This window comes from Ailuropoda melanoleuca, chromosome 8, assembly GCF_002007445.2.
Source record: "Ailuropoda melanoleuca isolate Jingjing chromosome 8, ASM200744v2, whole genome shotgun sequence".
Taxonomy (NCBI): Eukaryota; Metazoa; Chordata; class Mammalia; order Carnivora; family Ursidae; genus Ailuropoda; species Ailuropoda melanoleuca.
In genome coordinates this window covers 96,732,822-96,754,460 of record NC_048225.1, presented here as the reverse complement: position 1 = coordinate 96,754,460, position 21,639 = coordinate 96,732,822, and the positions used below count along the sequence as shown (strand labels likewise).

Sequence of the window (21,639 nt, the reverse complement as noted above, 5' to 3'; positions counted from 1 at the left end):
GCAAACAGGTTAATAGCACTTTGCCATCAGCATGTCTGGGGATTATTTGCCACCACGGTCTCCATTATACAAGGGAGCCAATCGGTAGGAGGGAACATTTCATTCCCAGTGTCTTAATGGGATCAAGACTTAAGGGATACTTGCTTTGATAGCTGAGAACCTGGGGTCACATGGCTTTTTTATATCCTATCATGTTCTTCAGAAGTTAATGACCTCGGACAAGTTTCTTAACCTGTCCATATCTCAACTGTCTCCTAGAAAAATGGGAGTGATAACAGTCCTTACCTCATATAGCTGAATCACATAAAATGCTTAGCCTGATTCTGAGCTATAACTGTGGTCAATGGTCAACCAGAATGTTAACAAATATCATTGTTACCAGCACAAAAGAAAAGACAAAACACTTGGTAGCACCCATGATAGTTAATTCTTATCATCCTAGCCTGTTGTCAAGTCTTTTTCCTTAGATTTACATATTGCTTAAAAGTGTGTTTCCATTGTAGCTCTGTGTCCAAAACCAGAAATAGCCCATGCAAAGCTGTCTGTGAATAAGGATCAATATCTTCAGGCTGCAAATGTCACCATCCAGTGTGACTCTGGCTATGAATTGGATGGTCCTCAAAGTATCACCTGCTTGGAGGACAGAACCTGGTACCCCGGGGTGCCCAAGTGCAAGTGGGTAAGTGGCATGATTCAAGAAAATCTCCTGTGCTTGCCACCCTAAAAGTGGGGCCTCAAGCCCAGGCACTGTCCCAGCCCGCAGTGGTGAGATCTGACTTGTCAGGAGTCATTTCTGAGTCCTTCGAAGGAATTCTCTTCTTTCTTGAAGCACTGTGGCCAGGTAGGAATGACAAGCTTTCCTTTCTCACTGGAGAACAAGGAAAAACCAAGCCCCTTAGGGAGAAGAGGGTCTCAGATACCTNAGACAAGCTTTCCTTTCTCACCGGAGAACAAGGAAAAACCAAGCCCCTTAGGGAGAAGAGGGTCTCAGATACCTGGGACTTTTTCTAGATGATATAATACATTGTGTTCCATTTCTGGATGGTCTCAGAAACAGCCTCTGTCCTCACAGAGGCCTCCTGAGAAGCTGTCTCAGAACAGGTGCTCATCCCTCTGGGAAGGACTATGGTGGGACCCAAGGTATTTTCTGGTTTTCCTGCTCACCAGCATTCCTATGCTTGGTCTTGGCTCTGAACCTGAAATCCTTCATTGTCGAGAGATCCCCCCTCAACCCTGCTCCTTCTTGATTTGGAGAGAAGCCACTCAACCACACCCAGCATCTACATCTCTTTCAGGTGGTCCCTGAAAGCTGTGAATATGTCGGCAAAGGCAGAAAGATCATGCAGTGTCTCCCCAACCCAGCGGATGTGAAAATGGCCCTGGAGCTGTATAGATATTCTTTGGAGATTGAAGTACTGGAACGACAGATAGAAAAGGTGAAGAAATATACTGTGGAGTCACCACCATAATTTCCCCCAAAAGAGGGAGAAACGTGCTGGTTTCAATACAATACATATCACTTCAGCTTACCAACTCTACTGTCCCCTTCGCACCATCATTCATGGTAATAAATGTCTAGAAAGGATAATTTGTTCACAGTTAGGGGTTTGTGACTGTAGATTTATTGATTGTCTCGTAGCTGACGGTTTTCCTTTTCTGGACCCAAAGCACACATTTTTTCAAGTAAAAATGTATGTATCAAAAACGATTTTTTGTCTTTGTGGTCATTAGGACTCTGTCCTTCATGAGGTCCCTTACATACATTACATAAAGTTAATTCATTTCCTTTACTTTGAGGGCCTTGGACATGGACGTGGCTCACAGCAAAGCATTTCCCCCTGGTTGCCTCACTGCGCATTTTGACATGTGCAAATTCCTCAGGTCCCCAGTATTTAGATTAAATGTCAACACACCCCAAAATCCTTTCTCCCCATTTGAAGGGAGTCATGCCCTTTACCAATCCCCACGCACTTGCCCTCTGCCTCACTAAGAGGAGCATTGTCAAGCCACCTGCCTCTGTCGGTGAGCTGAACCCATGGGGAAAGAATGAAGGGGTGTCAAACACATACCTGAGAGTTATCTTACTCAAAGGGCAAGGGAGCTGGGGTAACTTCTATGGATATTGAGGATATTAAAGTCTCCTACTGGGAAGTGTTAATTATTTTTGACCTGTTGTCATGTTGTCAGAATAACCTTCAATAGTTCTTGAAAAACCCTGGGCAAACAAAGCAGATACTGACATTTCAAAGTTGTCCAGAATGTGCGAAAGCAGTGGAGCCCGAGCAATATCGACAGGAACTTGGCAGTGTCCGCTACACACTTCAGAATGAGTGGGCGGTTTCACATCTGTGCACTCGCCCTCCTGCTCTGCTTTTGCTTCTTGGATTCACTTTCTCCACTTCCTTGGTTTATTTCCTCTATTTACTGGAGAACCTCGGCGATGAGCTGCATAGGAAATGATACCTAGAAAGTAAAACTTTGAGCTTCTGCATATTTACAACTATCTTTATTTGAATGCTTGGTTAATAATTTCATTGAGTGTGGAAAACAGGGTTAAAAATAACCTTCTTTTAGAACTTTATTTTTTAAAGATTTTATTTATTTATTTGACAGAGAGAGACAGACTGCGAGAGAGGGAACACAAGCAGGGGGAGTGGGAGAGGAAGAAGCAGGCTCCCAGCAGAGGAGCCTGATGTGGGACTCGATCCCAGAATGCTGGGATCACGCCCTGAGCTGAAGGCAGACGCTTAACAACTGTGCCACTCAGGCGCCCCTTTTTAGAACTTTTAAAGAGTATCTTCTTTGTACAGTAGTTTCCAATATTGCAATTGAAAAGTCAGAAACCATTTTTTTTACAGAGACTACAGGATATTTTTTTCTTTCTCTCTTTTCTTGCATAAGGAAACTTATTCTTTTTTTCTGAGGAATTTTCTTGGTATAGTTTTTTTTAGTAATTTTCTCTTCTCTATTTTTTCTTTTTCTTTATGGATATCCTGGTCACATGTTGGACCTCTGTCAATCCTATAACTTTCTTATATTTTCTTTCTGTTTTCTGTACCATCATCTCTGTTTTGCCCCTCCCCCATGTTCTTTGGGAATATTTCCTTGTCTTTGTATCTTATTGTTTTATCAATTTTAGAGAATGTTCACAGCATTTTTAAAAAGTGTTCTGTTTATGAATATAATGACTACTGACATGTATCATAGAATATTAATAATAGCTTCTTTGGAAGCTCTAGTCTCTGCAAACGTCTGTTGGTGATTCTAGATTATATGTTCATTTTTTTTTAAGATTTTATTTATTTATTTGACAGAGAGAGGGAGCACAAGCAGAGGGAGTGGCAGGCAGAGGAAGAGGGAGAAGCAGGCCCCCTGCTGAGCAGGAAGTCCGACTTAGGGCTGGGATCATGACCTGAGCTGAAGGCAGACATTTAAGCAACTGAGCCACCCAGGCGCCCCTTATATGTTCATTCTTAAGGATAGGACCCCCAAGCGCTGATTTAAGTTCCATGTATTTGAGGAGACAAATCAGTAAGCTATTCTTTCTTATTGGGAGCTATAGCAGAGGCTGCTAATTGTTTCCCGGTATCCATTTTCAGGATTTACTTCCTTGAAGTAATAGAACTGCCCTCACCCCTTTAAATAAATACCAGCAGGGCACACAGTCCCTTGGAGCAAACTCCTAATGGGTGCGACTTCCTAGTCAGGTCCTTAAAAAGGAAGCTGCTTACCTTCCACTTCCTCTTTCACTAGGAAATGCTGACAGGGTGTTGGCTAGCACGCTTGCACCATGCTGAGGAGGACAATGCCCCAGGGGATGTTAGAGTGACAAACAGGGAAGGGACCTTATCCCCAGAGGACCTCATTGGGCTTAGCAGCTGACCAACGTGAATATGTCTCTGCTTCTGGATTGTTGCTTAAGAGGGGTATAAACTTCTGCCTTTGTTTTAACAACCTAGCTTATATCCTACCACATTCAGAGGATTGCCCAAATATCAGTGTTTATTGGTGTCTTCTCTATTGCTGTTCCGTTTCTTCCAAAAAAGATTCTCCAGTTTCCTGCCTGCTTCTTTATTAACTTGAATTTCTGCCATGCAAAATGAGATTATTGCCTCTCTGCTTCTCCCTAAACCCCTCAGCCTGTTTCTAATGCAACATTACTTTCACCCTGTCAGCATTGATAGCCTTTATTTTTCTTATTGAAATGATTTATCCCATCCCTAGAAAGTATCTTGGGGAGAGGGAAGTTGGTAAATCAGAGATTTCAGATGAAAATTTATATATGAAAAAAAAAAGGAGAATATATATGAATGGAGATTATGGATTGAGCTGCCATTTTCTTTTTTATTTTTAAGATTTATTTACTTATTTTAGAGAGAAGAGACAGAGTGTGAGCGGGTGGGGGGGCATACTGAGAGGGAGAAAGAATCTCAAGCAGACTCCACGCTTACCCTGGGGCTGGATCTCAGGACACGGAGATCCACTGAGATCAGACCCGATGAAATCAATAGTCAGATGCTTAATGACTGAGCCACCCAGGTGTCCCAAGCTGCTGTTTTCTTTTTCTTTCTTTCTTTCTCTTTCTTTCTTTCTTTCTTTCTTTCTTTCTTTCTTTCTTTCTTTCTTCTTTCTTTTCTTCCTTTTTTAACTATTTTATTTATTTGTTTGACAGAGAGAGAGACAGCCAGTGAGAGAGGGAACACAAGCAGGGGGAGTGGGAGAAGAAGAAGCAGGCTCCCAGCAGAGCAGGGAGCCTGATGTGGGACTCATCCCAGGACTCTGGGATCACCCCCTGAGCCAAAAGCAGACGGTTAACCACTGAGCCACCCAGGCGCCCCTCAAGCTGCTGTTTGCTAATGAGGGATGCAAACGGTCAGAAAAGGAACAGTTTTCCAAAAATTTCTGATTCACAAATAGTCCTATGAATAGCTCCTAATCCTGTATTCCCATCATTTTAGCAGATCATCAACTGTCTGATGCCGATATTTTTCAGCTTAAAAATAAGATTATCGGGGCGCCTGGGTGGCACAGCGGTTAAGCGTCTGCCTTCGGCTGAGGGCGTGATCCCGGCGTTACGGGATCGAGCCCCACATCAGGCTCTTCTGATATGAGCCTGCTTCTTCCTCTCCCACTCCCCCTGCTTGTGTTCCCTCTCTCACTGGCTGTCTCTATCTCTGTCGTATAAATAAATAAAATCTTTAAAAAAAAATAAGATTATCATTCATTATGAATATTTATACTTAACAAATGATGCATATTTATATAACTGAAAAATTTTCTTGCTAAAGAATTTTCTTAAGTAGTTTTTTCTCTATGTTTAGCTCAGTACCCAGTAGAAACACAATAATTTCAAAAAAATTAGAATATATCAGCTTATAGTAGATACACATAATTTAAACTTGCTAAAATACAGGGGCGCCTGGGTGGCACAGCGGTTAAGCATCTGCCTTCGGCTCAGGGCGTGATCCCAGCGTTATGGGATCGAGCCCCACATCAGGCTCCTCTGCTATGAGCCTGCTTCTTCCTCTCCCACTCCCCCCTGCTTGTGTTCCCTCTCTCGTTGGCTGTCTCTATCTCTGTCAAATAAATAAATAAAATCTTTAAAAAAAAATAAACTTGCTAAAATACAAATGAAAAAATCAAAAGCATGAGAGATAGAAGTTAATTTTCTAAAATTTAATTTATATAGTAATTTTTATTGTTTACTTTTAGTCAAACTAAAATGGAAAATATAATGAATCAAGTATTTACATTATTTGGTAAAAGAAAATATTAGTTCTACAGGAGAAGCTTTTTTTTCTGTTATGAAAATAGACTGTGGAATACATAGAGAAATAAATAAATACTGTCTCTTTTAAACTAATAGTTCCCAAATTGGCTAGTTTTACATTTATGTCTATGATCCATTTTGAGTTAATTTTTGCACATGGTGAAGGGTAAGAGTAGTCAAAGTTCTTTTTCCTTTCTTTTTCTTTTCCTTTTTTTCCCCCTTGCATATGGATGGCCAATTGTTCTGTTGAGAAACATTCATTGGAAAAACTATCTTTTTCCCACTTAATTACCTTGGCACCTCTGTCTAAAATTGACCATATATGTGTCAGTGTGTTTCTGGACTTTATTTTTCCATTGATCCATAAGTCCATTCCTATGACGATACCACAATGTGTTGATCATGTAGCTTTATACCAAGTCTTGAAATCAGGAAGTATGAGTCTTTTAAATTTTATTCTTCTGCAAAAGTGTTTTGGCTATTTTAGGGCCTTGGCTTATTCATGTACATTTTAGAAATAGCTCATCAATTTCTACAAAACATCTGCTGGGATTTGGTTTGGAATGCTTTGAATCTCTAGCTCAATTAGAGGAGAACAGATATCTTAATAATGTCGAGTCTTTCAATTCAATTCATGAACACGTATATTATTCCATTTGATTAGGCTTTCTCTGCTTTCTTTCATGAATGCTTTGGAGTTTTCACTACCATGGACCATATGGAGCTTGTGTCATTTAAAAAAAATTTTATTTCGAAATAATTATGGATTCACAGAAAATCACAAGGCCAGTGCAGAGAGGTCCTATGTGCCCTTCACCCAGTTTCTCCCAATGGGTATATCTTACAGAACTAGAATAATACTGATAATATCAGGACATTGACATAGGCTCAATATGTGTGTGTAATTCTACACTATTTACAGAATTATTCCATCACCACAAAGATCCCTCTTGAACTACCTTTCTGCATTTACATTCACTCCCTTCCCCTGGACCACCATGCCCACCATGGGTAACTACTAATCTCTTCTCCATTTCTATCATTTTGTCACTTTAACAAAGTTTTACAAAATGGAATCATATGGTATGTGATCTTTTGAAAATGGCTTTTATTGCCTTTGAGATGGCAATATTTTTAAAATTTTGATTTCCAATTTTTCATTGCTCGTATATAGAAATACAATTGAGTTTTATATATTGACCATGTATGTTGTGACCTTATGAAATTCTTTCATAAGTACTAGCAGGTTTTCTATACATTCTTTGGCATTTACCAAATAAACAATCATGTCCGAAAATAAACACAATTATGTTTCTGCCTTTCCAAACTGAGTGCCTTGTATTTATTTTCCTTGTGTTATTGCACTAGCTAGGACTTCCAATAGAATGATGAGAGTAGATATCCCTGCTTTGATTCCTAATCTTAGGGGAAAATCATTCAGTGTTTCATTATTAAATATCAGTTGTAGATTTTTTTACGTGGGTTTTCTTACTTTGATACCTCTCATTTCAGAGATCAGAGAACTAATGTAAGGGTCCTACAAACTGCTACAAACTGTGTATACTTGAGAGCCATAGAAATGACTGCCCGGTGGGCCCATAAGCCCAGTGAATCATTGTGAGGTAAACATAAACTAGGGATCCTTTTATTGCCTGGCTCCTGTAGCTGCTATTTTAACTGGAGTCATGGTGATACTTTTTCTTCCAGGTATCACAGACAGCTCAGATTCAACAAGTCTCTAAAGATCCTAGTGCAGAATTGCTAAAGTAAATCACTGAAGTTTCCTTTGGGAAAGGATAGGAGAAATACTACTATATATACTTGCTGTGATGTTACACAGTCCTTCCTCATACGGATCCGTCCTTGCTTTAAGTCTGAGGATGGGGGAGAAAATTATCAAGTCAAAAAAACACAATTAGGCAAAAGATCATGACTTTAATCGGAGCAGCTTATCTCAGTCTTTGGCTCACTCATTCTTGAAATTTTTTGATTATTTATCATGCCATACTTATGTTGTCAAACTCTTACCCTAAGAAACACCATATTCTATTAACCCTCTTCAGAGATTTCTACAGGTCAGGATATTCTCTCCCCTGACTACCTCCCGACCTTGCTGCCTTACATGCCTCAGCCTTAAGAAGGTCCTCATTTTGAGGGTCAGGGTCAGTACTTGAGCAACCCAGAGGATGAGTGCCGTCTTTGATTTTGCATCCTAGGCACATTCTTGCATCACCTAGTCTTGGCCCTCCAGTATTTTTCACCCAATCCGCTTCTGAAGATTAAGTGCTGTTACTTAGCCCTGCTATCCTGGGATTCTAAAGTCCCCACTGTTATTAGGCAGCCACATTTGATAATAGCATCTACTACCAAAAATGCAGCCTGCAGATAGTTGGCCAGAATAGAGTTTCCCTATAATATTGGTAACTGTCACTGGGGCATTCTTTACTGTCCTGGTAAATAGTACATCCTCAGGGTAGCTGGTAGGACTTCTGGTTTTATAAATAGGTCATTCTTTTTTTATTATTATTAGGGGGAGAGAGAGAGAGCATGAGCAGGGGAAATAGCAGAGGGAGAAGAAGACTCCCTGCTGAACAGGGAGCCTGACTTAAGACTGGATCCCAGGACCCCAAAAGCAGACACTGAACCAACTGAGCCACCCAAGCACCCCTAAAATAGATCATTCTAACATATCTACTTCTCTGAGTCCTTAATCATTTCCTACTTAGTCTGCCTTAGCAGTTCTGGCATCTTTATACCATTTTTTGACCATCATTTTTCCTAAACTTCCAAAAGCATCCCAGCAGCACACAAGAGCTGACTCCCAGGGCACTTGCATTGCTGTCTTGTGTTATGGAATAGTGTCCCCATCCTGACAAACTCTCCCTTGTCCAGCTTTATGATCCCCTCCTCGGCATGCTCTCCCAACTCCTAATACATGCTAACTAGGTCTCACAGATCCTGCATATGATTCCTCTCCTCTCTTAGCAGGATCGGCATGTCCTTAGTCAGTTCATACCGAGATTTGATTTCAGCTATTGGTCTGATGCCTGGAGGTGAGATGGGGCAGATCTTGAGGAAAGCGGTTATGACCTTATAAGATAGCTGATGTATTTGATTCCTCTGCATGGTCTTCAAGCAGCAGGGGTACTATCTTATAACAAGGGAAACTGGGCCAATTTTATAAGCTCTTTGGGTTTAGGGAAATCTGGAGTTCAAGGTTCTGTAGTGCATTTACCTGGATATCCTAATGCCAAGTCTAAGGACATCACTCCCTCCATAAGTGTCCTGACTTTTAGTAGAGACTTGCCTAGGCTAAGAATTTTTTTTTTTTTACTGAAATTTTATTATTGTTTTATGATTATATCCTGACCCTGGTCCTTAGCATAATTAGTCTCCAAGCTAGCTGACATAACGTAAGAATTTCTTCAAATACTAATGGGGGCAGGGAGGAGCTCCTGGATTTCACACTTGGATTTGAATTGTGATTGAATGCCTTGAGCTTTAATTTTCAACTGAGGGGTTGCTGAGCTTGCATCAACAGTACTCAGCCACCCAATTTCACAATCCTTTTTCAAAATCTTACTTCTGCACCTCTTAAATGTTAGAGATATTTCATTAGCCAATGCATCTTTCTCCATATGCTGCATGACAGTTTACCAGGTGAAAATGTTCACAGTTTCATCAGTACAGTAAGCCAGGGTTATCGATACCTTACCTCTTACCAGGGATGGAGTCTTGATTGTCAGTTGGCTGGTGGGTGATCCAATTCTAGAATCTCATTCTTAGAGTTTGCTTCCTAGATCCACTTGTGGTATAAACTGTCTTCAGTCAACATCTCTAGAAGGGATTCAGACGCATATGAATTTTTGATGGTGTGCTTTTCAGGGGAAAAAGGAACTATAAGAGAATGAAAACAACAAGAGGGAAAGGAACTCAGCAAAAATGTGCTCTCAGGTTAAGTGTAGCCTTCATCTGATCCACAGTGGGCTCTAGGGCATCAACTGTACCACAGAGTTGTCCAGACTTGAGACAAGGAATCAGGGCTTGGTATCCCAAGATCAGTCAGGCATTGGTTGCTCCTGGGGGAGCAGGGTATAACTTCCTATATCAGGAATGAGGTGGCTCCTGTCATCACAGTACATGCTTTGGAGGTCATGGGCCTAAGCCATTAATCGCAGTGCCAGCAGCATGTGGAGGGTAGGTGTACCATTGGGTAAAAGCCAATGATGTTGATTTACTCCAAAATGGCTGATTCAGTGTCCTGACAGGAAATCATTATTGGCCAAAAAGTACAAATTATTTTGGTTTAAAGAAAAAGCTTCGATTTTAGTATCAGTCTTGGGTTCATGTTTGGCTTAGCCTCTAATTATCTGAGAAGTTTAGGGGGCAGGTTACTTAATTTATCTGAACCTGTGTCCTCAGCAAGGAAAGCAAGAGCCATGTCATCAGACTTTTTGAGGACTCATTATAATAATTTATGTAAAGTTCTGGTACACTATGTGCTTAAAGATAAAAGGCAGGTTAACAAAACATGTTGATTGATCCTTTAAATTACTTCTCTTTATTGTGGTTCCTCTTTTTAAAGGAAGCAACTGTTTAGTGGATTTACTTGCTTTCTGTTCTCTCTAAGAAGTTGAAATTTAATTGTGCTTCCCGTAATATTCCAAAGAATTTTGTTCAGCTATATTTGGTAACTCTTATTTCTGAAAGATAAACATTTCGTCTATTATTGTAGTGATCATTCCAGTTCAGCTGAGTAGTGAAGATCACTTTAGGACAATTTCCAGAGTTTGCTCTTTTGTTTAGGCAACCATCTTTGTCTCCTCAAGGAACAGATATTCACTGTTGGTGGGCAAGATACAGAATCCAGGTGGGTAGTTTCATCTGTGCCACTGAAGGAGACTAAATTTAGGAAGTGATCTGGATGAATAACCAGGCAATCCCAGATGGTTATGGGAAACTTAGTTCTGGGGTTAACATCTTAGAAGAATAACAAATATGCCTTCCATCGAGTTGTGTTTAGTACTTAGAAGCAAAATGCTAGGTTCTCCAGGATCCAGTATCATTCAGATATTCTGAAAGTCATAATAAATCTTCCTTTCTTCTTAATTAATCACCTTCAAACATTTAACTTGCAGTGCATGCTTCTTCTGTGTTGCAAACACGGACTCGAATAACTTCCACACTAGAACAGTTAGTTTCACAGAGTGAATCATTTGATGTTGTATGTACGTTAGAAAACCCAAGAATTAGAGAAAAGAGGTTCCCACTGAGGTATTGTAATTGTAAGTGTATGGACTGGATTCTTGAGTATTTTCACACTTAGAGACTCATACTACTCTGTTCTGCCTAGACTTTGTGCTATCGAGAAAGAAATTTAATTTTCTAGTTTTTAAAAAAAATTCATTTTTCTATGAGCAAGTTATACCTACTTCTCATCACAGAAACCACTTCTCAAACAGGCACCACTTCTGACAGTCTATTTTCCCTCATGCTATGACTTGTAATTCCTATAGAACCCACCAAATACACTGTGCATCGTGAGCTGCAGTCCCTTGTGCCTTTTTGCTCTTGTTTACTCAGAGAGGAATCACAGATATATTCAGAAAGGAACTCATCATGTGCCCCCATCTGAACAGCAAGAGAGTCTTAGGTTTACAATAACTACATACAGAATCCCAAAGGGCCCTCCCGTCAATCTCCAGACTCCTCTCCAAGCAGCCTTATCAGCTGACTTCTGTCACAGCTGTGCTCAGCACCTCCTCTTCTGGTCACTCCCCCCGTCCCTCCCCTTTAGTGACACACAGCTGAGACTTTGCCAAGGCTGGTTACATTGGCTTAGGCACCATTTCAATTGTTATGTAGAATTCTTTTCTTCATATTGATTCAAGTGTCTGAGAACACTGAGCCCCAGTATGGCACCCCTGAGACTCTGTGCCATGGCCCCCAAGTTGCAGAGCACTTTCCCAGCCCTGTACATCTTTGGGATCTTGACCCTTCTGTGCCCTTCTGCCTTGTGTGGTGAGTATAGTAGTTATGGGGAAAGGAGGGTATTTTCTCTAAGATATGGAGGACAATTTTTTTTTTTTTAAAGATGTTATTTATTTATTTGACAGAGAGAGAGACAGCCAGCGAGAGAGGGAACACAAGCAGGGAGAGTGGGAGAGGAAGAAGCAGGTTCCCAGCAGAGGAGCTCGATCCCAGAACGCCAGGATCAGGCCCTGAGCCCAAGGCAGATGCTTAAGGACTGAGCCACCCAGGTGCCCCTGGAGGACAATTCTTAATTCCCAAATTAAGAATTAAAGGAGGGGCGCCTGGGTGGCACAGCGGTTGAGCGTCTGCCTTCGGCTCAGGGCGTGATCCCGGCGTTCTGGGATCGAGCCCCACATCAGGCTCCTCCGCTATGAGCCTGCTTCTTCCTCTCCCACTCCCCCTGCTTGTGTTCCCTCTCTCGCTGGCCGTCTCTGTCTCTGTCAAATAAATAAATAAAATCTTAAAAAAAAAAAAGGAATTAAAGGAATATAGTCAAATACTGGTAATTCATCATGTTTTTGAGAGAGTATAATAACCTATGTATTAATAAAAATGAAGAATTTTAAAATATAGAGGAAATTGTTTTAATTCAGGTAGAAGCTATTGTTATGTCTAGAATAAAAAAGTGTTGATATGCAAAATTCCTTGTGAGGCTGCTTTAGCAAAGAATAATCTTGAATTTTCAAATCAGTTTCTTATAGTTCAGGGCTCCCAAATGCTTAAAACAAATTTACCTTCCAAATAGGTTAATAATGCCATCCACAATCTTAGTTACTGACTGATTAGAAATAATTTCCATCCAAAAAAGCAAAACTATTTTCTGTTGTCAGATGGAGTTAGAGAGGATAATGCTGAGTGAAATAAGTCAGTCAGAGAAAGAAAAACGCCATATGATTTCACTCATATGTGGAATTTAAGAAACAAAACAAAGAAAAAAAAAGAGAAAACCAAGAAAGAGACTCTTCACTATATGCGGTTACAGGAGGGTAGGTGGGCAGGGGGATGGTGAAATAAGTGATGGGGATTAAGGAGTGGACTTGTGATGAACACTGGGTGTTGTACGGAAGTGCTGAATCCCTGTGTGGTACACCTGAAACTAATATTGCAGGTATGTTAACTACAGTGGGATTAAAAACTAATGATAAATAAAAATTTTAAAATACATATTCTGTTATCAAATACTGAGTAAATTTTCTGAGGTAAAATTACAACGTACTTTGGGAATTGTAAACCATTTTATAAATGTAAGACATTGTTATTGAAATGTAGGGAAATTTTTGCCAGAATGAGAAACAAAAGTGTTTGAGAGAACTTACCAGAATCGATTGAAGGCCTGATGCTGTGGAAATTAATTTGTCGTTCTGTTATTTAAATGGAAATGTCCTTTAAGCAAAGTGATATTTTCCTCTTTTGTTAGTTGACATTATTTTTTATCTGAGAAAATTAATTTTCATACTGAAAAATATTTATAAACATATCCTCTGAAACAGCTATCATGGCATAAAAATTGAGGATTCGAGATAGTTTAGAGGGAAAACCTGGACCCTAAAATAATGCTGAATGCTCCAAGGCGAGCTGTCCTGTTGATTTAAAAATGCGGAAGCCATGCTTTCTTCATCACTAAGAGTAGTCAGGGGGAAATTATGGGTTAATTAAGGAAGCAATATCTGGAAGAGGATTTTTCACATCAGATGCATGAAAATTACTGAGAGGTAGTGTTAGTTTAGTTATAGGGTTGGTACAAGATAAAGGACTTCATGCTCAGGGGATTTTTCAGTTCTCCAGCTTCATCTCTGAGTCCCCCTCCCATACATCTGAGGTGGCAGAGGAAGGCCTTATCAAATCTGTCACACCCTTCAATTATTTCTTCATGGTTCCATTTCCCTTCCTCTTTTTCCTTCTGTTCCCGCATCTCTTCCCATTTCCCATGGCCCCAACCCTCTGAAATGGTACTTAATGACTGTCAGCTCTGACATGAAGCTCTTTTCCCTCACAGTAATAAGCTTCTGATGCCAGACTTTGCTCACTGCCCACTATTGCTCTGTCTCTCCTATCTTACCAACCACTCGACTTCCACCCATCCTTCGAGACCTATCTCCAGCTTACTCCTGGAGGCTGTCCCTCCATACTGCCAACACCTTCTCCTATAGAACTCATTTCCTGTCCTAATCTGGCACTAGAGTGACTGTTATAGAGTTGTGGTGTAACTATGTATGTGGCTGATGTGGGAAACAAAAGCAGTTCTTCCTTACTACCTAGAGCCCACTGACAAGTCCTTGAAAGAGGTGGAGTGACATTCCTCTAGGGACTTAGCTGCCTTGATGTTGACACTTTGTTAAGGGCAAAAGGCAATCCTAGCCTGACCTCCCCCACCCCCATGGTCCTGTAAGCCTACTTTAACATATAAAAATTCTCTTGGAGACTTCCTTTATCTCTAAACCCCCCAAGATACGTGTTGGCAATCATCCCCCAAGCATATGGCCCACCAATATATACATCTGTGGGGTCTCATGGCTAAGGTTTTATTAGACAGTAATAAATGACCTTTTCCCAACAATAGGTAGCCCCCTCAAGGTCCTGAAAATCTTGTTTCCAAATTCCTTAGAGACTTACACTATCCCTGACCACCACCACCCCCGCAACTTGAAAGTATATAATGGGCCACTCCTTGTGACCCCAGTGCAGCTCTTTCCGCCCATGCGTCCTGTTCCCATGCTTTCATAAAACCACCTTTCTGCACCAAAGACAAAGATGTCTCAAGAATTCTTCCTTGGCCATTGGCTTCAAACCCTAACATCTTTCCTATATCACGGCTACATCTTATCTTTTTAAGTACGTTGCAAGTATGCTTCCTTGATATTACCTGAGAAGTGTTGTACAGAACTCTATATGTGTGACTGGTCATAAAAATTAAGAGCTATTTTTTTTTATATTTCTATGGAGGGGCTTAATCTGCAGTTTAAGAAATGCTCTATGGTAGCTGTTGACTCACACACAGGTGAATTCCTTTTCCTCCTTACTGAAACAGAACTTACTTTGGAATTACTGTTCTTATGCTTTCTGGAACCCTCAGAGTCGAAGCTTTGGGAGGAGCAGAGGTAAGGGAAACAGGGCTTGACCTGAACCAAATCTTTGCATCAAGAGTGTTTCAAGCTTGCTTTCTCTCCTGTGTTTTGTTGTCGTTGCTGCTGTTTTTCAATAGGTCCTTCCTCATCACTGAGGATCTGCTAACTGCAGTTCCCTGGTCTGCTTGATCCCGGGATCCATCTCTGATTCCGGTTGATCACATTCTTTTCTATCTCCTAAAGACCTAGTGACTCCTGGAGATTTACTTTTACTGAGGCTTTCTTCCCACCTCAGGAGGTCTTTTTGCACAGGCCTGAAGACAACGCCACCAGGCCTGTCTTTTTCATGCAGCCCATTTCCAATTCACTGGAAGTACTCACTCATCCTTTGTTCCGAATAACACCAGGAGTACGGGGCAGTCTCAAAGCAGCAGAAATCTGTCCTTCTCTCTCACCAGCAGAGCCACTAGACAGCCCACCTTTGCATTTTAGATTTCCCAGGCAGGAGCTCAAAAATAGGCCACTGTGTCTACTGTCCCCCCCAAACTGAAAAGAGGTGTAGTGGCTTTTCTCAGTGGGCTCCTTAGAGCCCCTCTGTCAGTGTGAAGGAGAAATGTCCCCACATGTTTGCCTCACCCAGGACTAATTTGAATTTAAAAATCAAATTCCTAATCTTTTAATACCTTTGGTTTGGGTGATGGAGTCAAGACTTTTCTAATGGATTCTGAGCTACCTACTTCATCAATTATGGGATGTTACTTGACCGTGTTAGAGTATTGTTCTTCAAGCAAAACTTCCATTTTTGTGGCCTTTAAATATCCATTGATGCCTTATAAAGTAAGCATCCAATGATCGCTACAGAGAGCAGAAATAGCAGTATTCCAGAAAGTACCAGGGGACTTTGATACAAACTAGAGCTTAATTCCTAAGTTTGATTCATGTTACTGGCACTTACTAGCTGTGACATTCTGTGGAATATCTGATCCCTCTAAAGCTGAGTTTCCTTTTCCCTAGAATGGGAACGATGATCAAACTGACGCGGAGAGTTAGTGTGGGGGTCAGTTGGCTTAACATATATAAAATGATTAACACAGTGTCTAGCAAGTAACTAAGATCTCAGTTAGTCATTCCTATCGATTTTGTCAAGGAAATGAAATATACCTCTGCAGTATACTTTAATGACTTCCTTCCGTAAAATAAGAAGAATTAATTAAATTAAACTCTAGCTCATTGTCTTCCACCCTTCTCTTTTACCATTCAAGACTGCAGTGTATTTCCGAGCATTGCCCATGGATCCCATAAAGACGTGAGTTCATTTTTCTCCTATACTACTGTGGTGCAATATGAATGTGATGAAGGATATGTTCTGGTTGGAGAGTCTAAAATCACCTGCAGGAAGTCCTACTGGTCGTCTCCAGCCCCTAAATGTAAAGGTAACTTCCACCTCACTGATGACTTTGTTTTAAAAAGTAGAGCTTCTGTCAATATTATGACCCTAGAGTCTCTTTCCAGCCAGGGGAAACACTAAACATTTTTTTTATTGTACTTATTTATTCGTTTCATGTAGTTAATGCATGCATATGGTACAATACTTTTAAAGTCTGAACCATCACCCAGTTTATCAGTCTTGGAAGTAACCATTGTTACCAATGTGTATGTTTTCGGAGGTAATCTGGAGGACCACTTTTTGCTCTGTTTTAATAAAAGTTTTAATTGAAATGTGACATACTACAGAACACTGTACGCATCTTAAGTGTAAAGGTCAACAACTATCACAACGTGAACCTACCCTTGAAGCATGGCATGTTACTCCCCGCTCTCCTCCCCAAGGAAGGTCACTCTACCAACACCATGTGTAGGAGTGCTAACAGTACTGACTCCATCTTTGGTCGTTCATCTTGTTCCTGTTCGTTTGACGACCTTTCTTGGGGTTATGTGTTCCAGGCGCATTGGAGATTAACATACATACCTCAGAAATACCCACCGAGGCCCGTGTAGGGGGAGGCTTTCCTTGGCTCCCATGAATCTTAGAGATAAAATAGTCCTTCCTCTTCCTGACCTATAGATGGCGCTACAAGATCTAATGAAAGGTTAGCTGTCACTTAGGTGCAAGTGAAGCGTTCGCTCTCCCTATAATGTCCTGCACTACAATGTCCCCTGGCTCTAAAAAAATCTGTGGACTGAAGTCCAGACTTTTTGGAAAATAGCTGTACAGGGCCTGGATCGTTGTCGGCTTGATTCCCCCGCATCTCCATCAGTAAGTTACCCTGAATAAAACTCTGTGTAAACTGTTTGGTATGGTCTGCTTTGTTTTTAGGTTTCAACGTGCCTTTTCAGCTTGGGGGATACTTTACTGTTCCTCTTCCACCTTCTAACACAATGGATTAGTTTTTTTCACCTTTTTGACTTTGTATAAGGAAATCCTGCTTGCACTCTTCTGTATCTGGATTCTTTCTTCATTAGGTTTGGAAAATCATCTATGTTCTTACACATAGTGATAGTTTCTTCATTTTCATTGATTTATAATATTCCCCTGGATGAATAGACTACATTGTATGTATTTTATAGAAGTTTGAGTTTTTCATATTTTAGGCTATTATGAGTAATGCTCTTAAGAACACTTTTGTGCATGTCTCTTGGTACTAATATGTAAACATTTCTGTTAGGAATAAGCTCAGGAGTAGAGTTGCTGTTTTGTAGAGTGTACACATATTTATCTTTAGTAGATGATGTCAAATTTTGTTCAAAAGTGGTCATAACAATTTATATTTCTACCAGTTGGGTATGAGTGTTCTGGTTTTGAAAAACTTAAGTTCTAAATTCCAATTTATTTCAAATTATCAATATTTCCTTGATATTGGAAACTTTTGTGTCTTGTTTAAGAGATATTTGCCTTCCACAAGGCAATATTCTGTACAACAAAATACAACAAAAATACAACAAAATACAACAAACATGTTCTCCTACAGAGCTTCACTGTTTTACCTTTCACAATGATATCACCAACCCACTTGAAATTCCTATGTGTTTATGGTAGAAAGTGGGGGTCAAATTTGGTTTTTCCCAGTGGATAATCAATTGTGTACCACTTAATAAATGGGCTGTATTTCCCACTGTTACCTTTGGCATAATTCAAGTGCCTGTGTATATATGGTCTGTTTCTGCATATAGAGATAGCAATTTTTAATTGCTATCAGTGAGGATTTGTGACTATCAGTGAGGATTTAGCAACATTTTAGTAAGCACCTGCTTCATTTTTAAATGACTACTCATTAGGGCCTCACGCATGGCGTTCATCTTCTCATGATGAAGTTGGCCTAATAAGAGATTTCTGGTTGACTACCAAGATTAGGTGTGCCATTTTAAAATCACACTGCTAATAGCAACTCAAGGGACTAATTTCCCACCATTGTCTTCATTTAACACAGGAAGATGTTAAGGGTATGTGAATAAAAATTACATACTTAGGATCATGAAAAAAGTGAGGTTTTGAGATATTGCAGTTTTAAAAACTCAGATTCTAGGACCACAATCCTTAGGTTTATATCATAATCATGTCACCTAAAAGCTATGCATCCTTAGACAAGTCACATAAACTATCTGTACCTAATTTTTCTGTCTAGCCAAACGGAGACAATTACAGTGTTTTATGGAGCACTTGGGTGGCTCAGTTGGTTAAGCATCCAACTCTTGGTTTCAGCTCAAGTCATGATCTCAGGGTCATGAGATCAAGCCCTGCCTCAGAGTCTACGATCAGTGCAGAGTCTGCTTGAGGTTCTCTCTCCCTCCCCCTCTTCTCTTTCCCCTGCTTGTGTGCTCTCTCTCTCTTTCTCTAAAATAAATAAACAAATGAATGAATAAATAAAATCTTTAGAAAAATAATAGTGTTTTATGTTGACAATAGTATGTAAAATAACATTACTAATATTAATATTATTGTTATAATCATATAATCAATGGAGGTAGAGAACGATCTCAGCATGCAGGTATAATTTATTATCAGTGTTTTTCATCCCCTCGGTATTCTTCATTTCCATAAGATTTTATTCTGAGAATCACAGGATGATCAAAATTGTGTTTCCATTACAGCTCTGTGTCTGAAACCAGAGATTGAAAATGGAGGTCTGTCTGTGGATGAGGACGAGTATGTTGAGCCTGAAAGTGTTACTGTCCGGTGTGACGATGGCTATGGTGTGGTTGGCTCTCAAAATATCACCTGCTCAGAGAACGGAATCTGGTTCCCAGAGGTGCCCAAGTGTAAGTGGGTAAGTGGCACACATTTCAAGATGTCCTATCATGTTCTAAGAATTGTAGCTGGTGTCACAGCACTGTCAACCAACATTGATGAAAACTGACTTGTATCAGGACTCACAAGTTGTTTAAATCACTTTGGAAATCAGCCTCAAAGCACCTGGTGAACTTGTTCAAGCAAGTTCTAATTCATTTTATAGCAAGAAGAACCAAGTCCCTAGATAGGAGGGTTCCATAGATCCAGGCAACCTGGCCCCTAGCCCTGTGTTTTCCACAAACACGCTATGATTTTGCATAACCATCAGAACTGTTCCTTCGTTGTCCCTGAAGAAGACCCCTGGGTGTCTTCAGCAGCCTCTTCCTTCCCTGCTTCAACAGTCATTCACTGCATAGGAGGAGTGCTGGTGTAGTGCTGGGTACTCCCCTAAGACAGAGTATCTTTTGATTTCCTCCATCAGTCCTGAGGATGGGCTTGATACTCTAATTTTCCTGTCATCACTGAGACATCCTGAAGACATCCTATACTTTCGCAGTTGGACAGAAGTCTCTAAGTCTATCCTTTTATGTCTTTTAGGAATACCAGATGGGCTGTGAGCAAGTGCTCGTTGGCAATAAACTCTTACAGTGTCTCCCCTACCCAGAGGATGTGAAAAGGGCCCTGGAGGTGTATAAGCTGTCTCTGGAGATTGGACACCTGATCAAAAGTCAGACTTGAGGAGGAATGCCATTTAGAAACCAGCACATCCACCACCAGCACCCCCTGCCTCCTCCCCGCAAAAATAGAGAATTAGGTACATTGCTCTCATTAGCAACTCCACTAATCGTTTCTTAAATACTGTTTACTGAAAAAATATACTCATGTTAGGAGAATCTGTTGATATCCTTAGTGCCAACAATAATGTGGAGCTGCTGATTTGTATCTTTGATCAGCCTGTGCTTCTGCTGTTCTGGACATGGTGGAATGACAGAAATAAATAATGACCCATCAAGAATCCAATGTCTTTGTTTTCACTACAATGCCTGTATAATGAAAAATTAGGGCCCTATACCAATCACTTCCTAATGTGTCTCTAATTAACTTCCTTTTCTATTTTACTGTATCACAAGGTGTATGTAGTCCTTGCAAATGAATACTTGTGCCTTATCTGAGGTGTCCTTACCCTACATCTTCACTTCTTACCCATCCTTCACTGCCTGGGCCAGACATCACATCTTCCTCCAAGTCTTCTGGCTTCTTTCTCTATTTGATCACCAGTATTTCTCTGGGATAACTTCTTGCTTCTTTACATTTGGTTTTGCTCGGCATCCCTTCTACCCAATATTAACCACCTCGAAAGTCTTTGAAAGCCTAATCTTTGTGTCACCAAACCCTTGAGTATGGCCAAGGCTTCCAACTCTTTTCTTAATATTTCAATGAAAATGGTTTTAGTGTCTCTCTTAGACCAGATTCTCCAGAAGCAGACCCTGAGAAAAGGATTTGTGAGCAAGTAATTTATTAAGGAAGTGTTGTTCTAAGGAGAAAGAGGAAAAGGAGTAGGGTGAGCAGGACAGGACAGGGAAGGAGCCTAGCACGGTGATCAGGCCAAGTTCTACAGAAAGTGGCTTGGCCTTGACCCAAAGGGAACTCTGGACTATGAATTTGTTTACACTTTGTCGCAATTCCAGGTAAAGGAACTGGGCTTTCATTCTGCAGTACCAGTCAGTCATTGGTGAAGAGCCACTCGAGGGGCGCACAAGCTCTTAGGGCGTCTAGCTTTCTCTGGGGAGCAAAACTATCTAGCAGCCTGAGGGGAATCCTGCCAACAGAAGAGAAGGTAGGATCATGAGAAACCAGAACCCACAGAAGCTTGCAGAGGAGCACATAGAAATGTTAGAGGGGACTGAGGGGGCTGGGTGGAGCTCCTCAGTGCTTGTCCCTCATGTGTCCTTCTTATAGCTCTGCATATTCTTGGGAAACTTATATTTCTGACAGTCACCATTTCTTCCAATCTTTTGCCTCCTCTGAAGTCTCATTTCCACTCACGCTGACTTACCCTGGCCTCTGCTTCTCCACTACATCCGTATTAGAAAACGTGTCCTCTTTTCTTTGATTTCCTTAAAACAGCCATCACATGAGAAAGTTTCATAGGGGACTTATACTAAAGCTTTGGAGGTAACAGAGGGGTAATATGGCTGGCTACACAAGACAGGACTTCCACAGTGAATGCTCCAGAACTGTGATCCTGAAAGACCACTGCCTTTCCCTGCCACCAGGAATATCTTCTGTCTGACTTTCTCTGCATGACCTTGTCAGTCTCTAGGCTTTTCTGGTCTGCCACTTTCCCTTCTCAAATCTCTCCTTGTCAGACTTCATCTATTCTTGCTCCCACTGCCCCAGAAACTCATTTCCCTTCAGTTTATTAGGGAAAGTATTTTGGGTCACCATCTTTCCCTAGTCTCAGGAATTTTATATCCAAAATTTCATGAATGTACTCAAATAAACCAAGCGCCATCCATTCCAGATCTGGACACCAAGCTAGA

The 21,639-nt window shown here is 40.7% G+C and overlaps 2 protein-coding genes across 3 annotated transcripts in view; both read left to right on the top strand.

The window, feature by feature from the left end:
- Nucleotides 1-1,708, top strand: part of C4BPA (complement component 4 binding protein alpha) — a 28,945-nt gene extending 27,237 nt beyond the window's left edge. For both annotated transcript variants that reach the window (XM_034666950.1, XM_034666951.1), the window contains exons 11-12: nt 504-679; nt 1,296-1,708. In XM_034666950.1, the coding sequence (XP_034522841.1) occupies nt 504-679; nt 1,296-1,469 (350 nt within the window). In that variant the 3' untranslated portion in view covers nt 1,470-1,708. The remainder of the gene's footprint in view (nt 1-503; nt 680-1,295) is intronic.
- A 9,882-nt stretch (nt 1,709-11,590) lies between these two features.
- On the top strand, nt 11,591-20,113 carry LOC100483970 (apolipoprotein R). Its single transcript, XM_002928678.4, has 4 exons — nt 11,591-11,791; nt 16,131-16,301; nt 18,958-19,133; nt 19,694-20,113. Exons 1-4 carry the CDS (start codon nt 11,686-11,688, stop codon nt 19,832-19,834), a joined length of 594 nt encoding a protein of 197 aa, XP_002928724.1. The 5' UTR covers nt 11,591-11,685; the 3' UTR covers nt 19,835-20,113.
- The last annotated feature ends 1,526 nt before the right edge of the window (nt 20,114-21,639 follow it).

Bases quoted from the DNA above. Each gene is read 5' to 3' on its own strand.
- LOC100483970 (XM_002928678.4), top strand. From the start codon at position 11,686: ATGGCACCCCTGAGACTCTGTGCCATGGCCCCCAAGTTGCAGAGCACT. The intron at 11,792-16,130 runs GTGAGTATAGTA...TTACCATTCAAG, and splicing joins GTGCCCTTCTGCCTTGTGTG to ACTGCAGTGTATTTCCGAGC. The intron at 19,134-19,693 runs GTAAGTGGCACA...TATGTCTTTTAG, and splicing joins AGGTGCCCAAGTGTAAGTGG to GAATACCAGATGGGCTGTGA.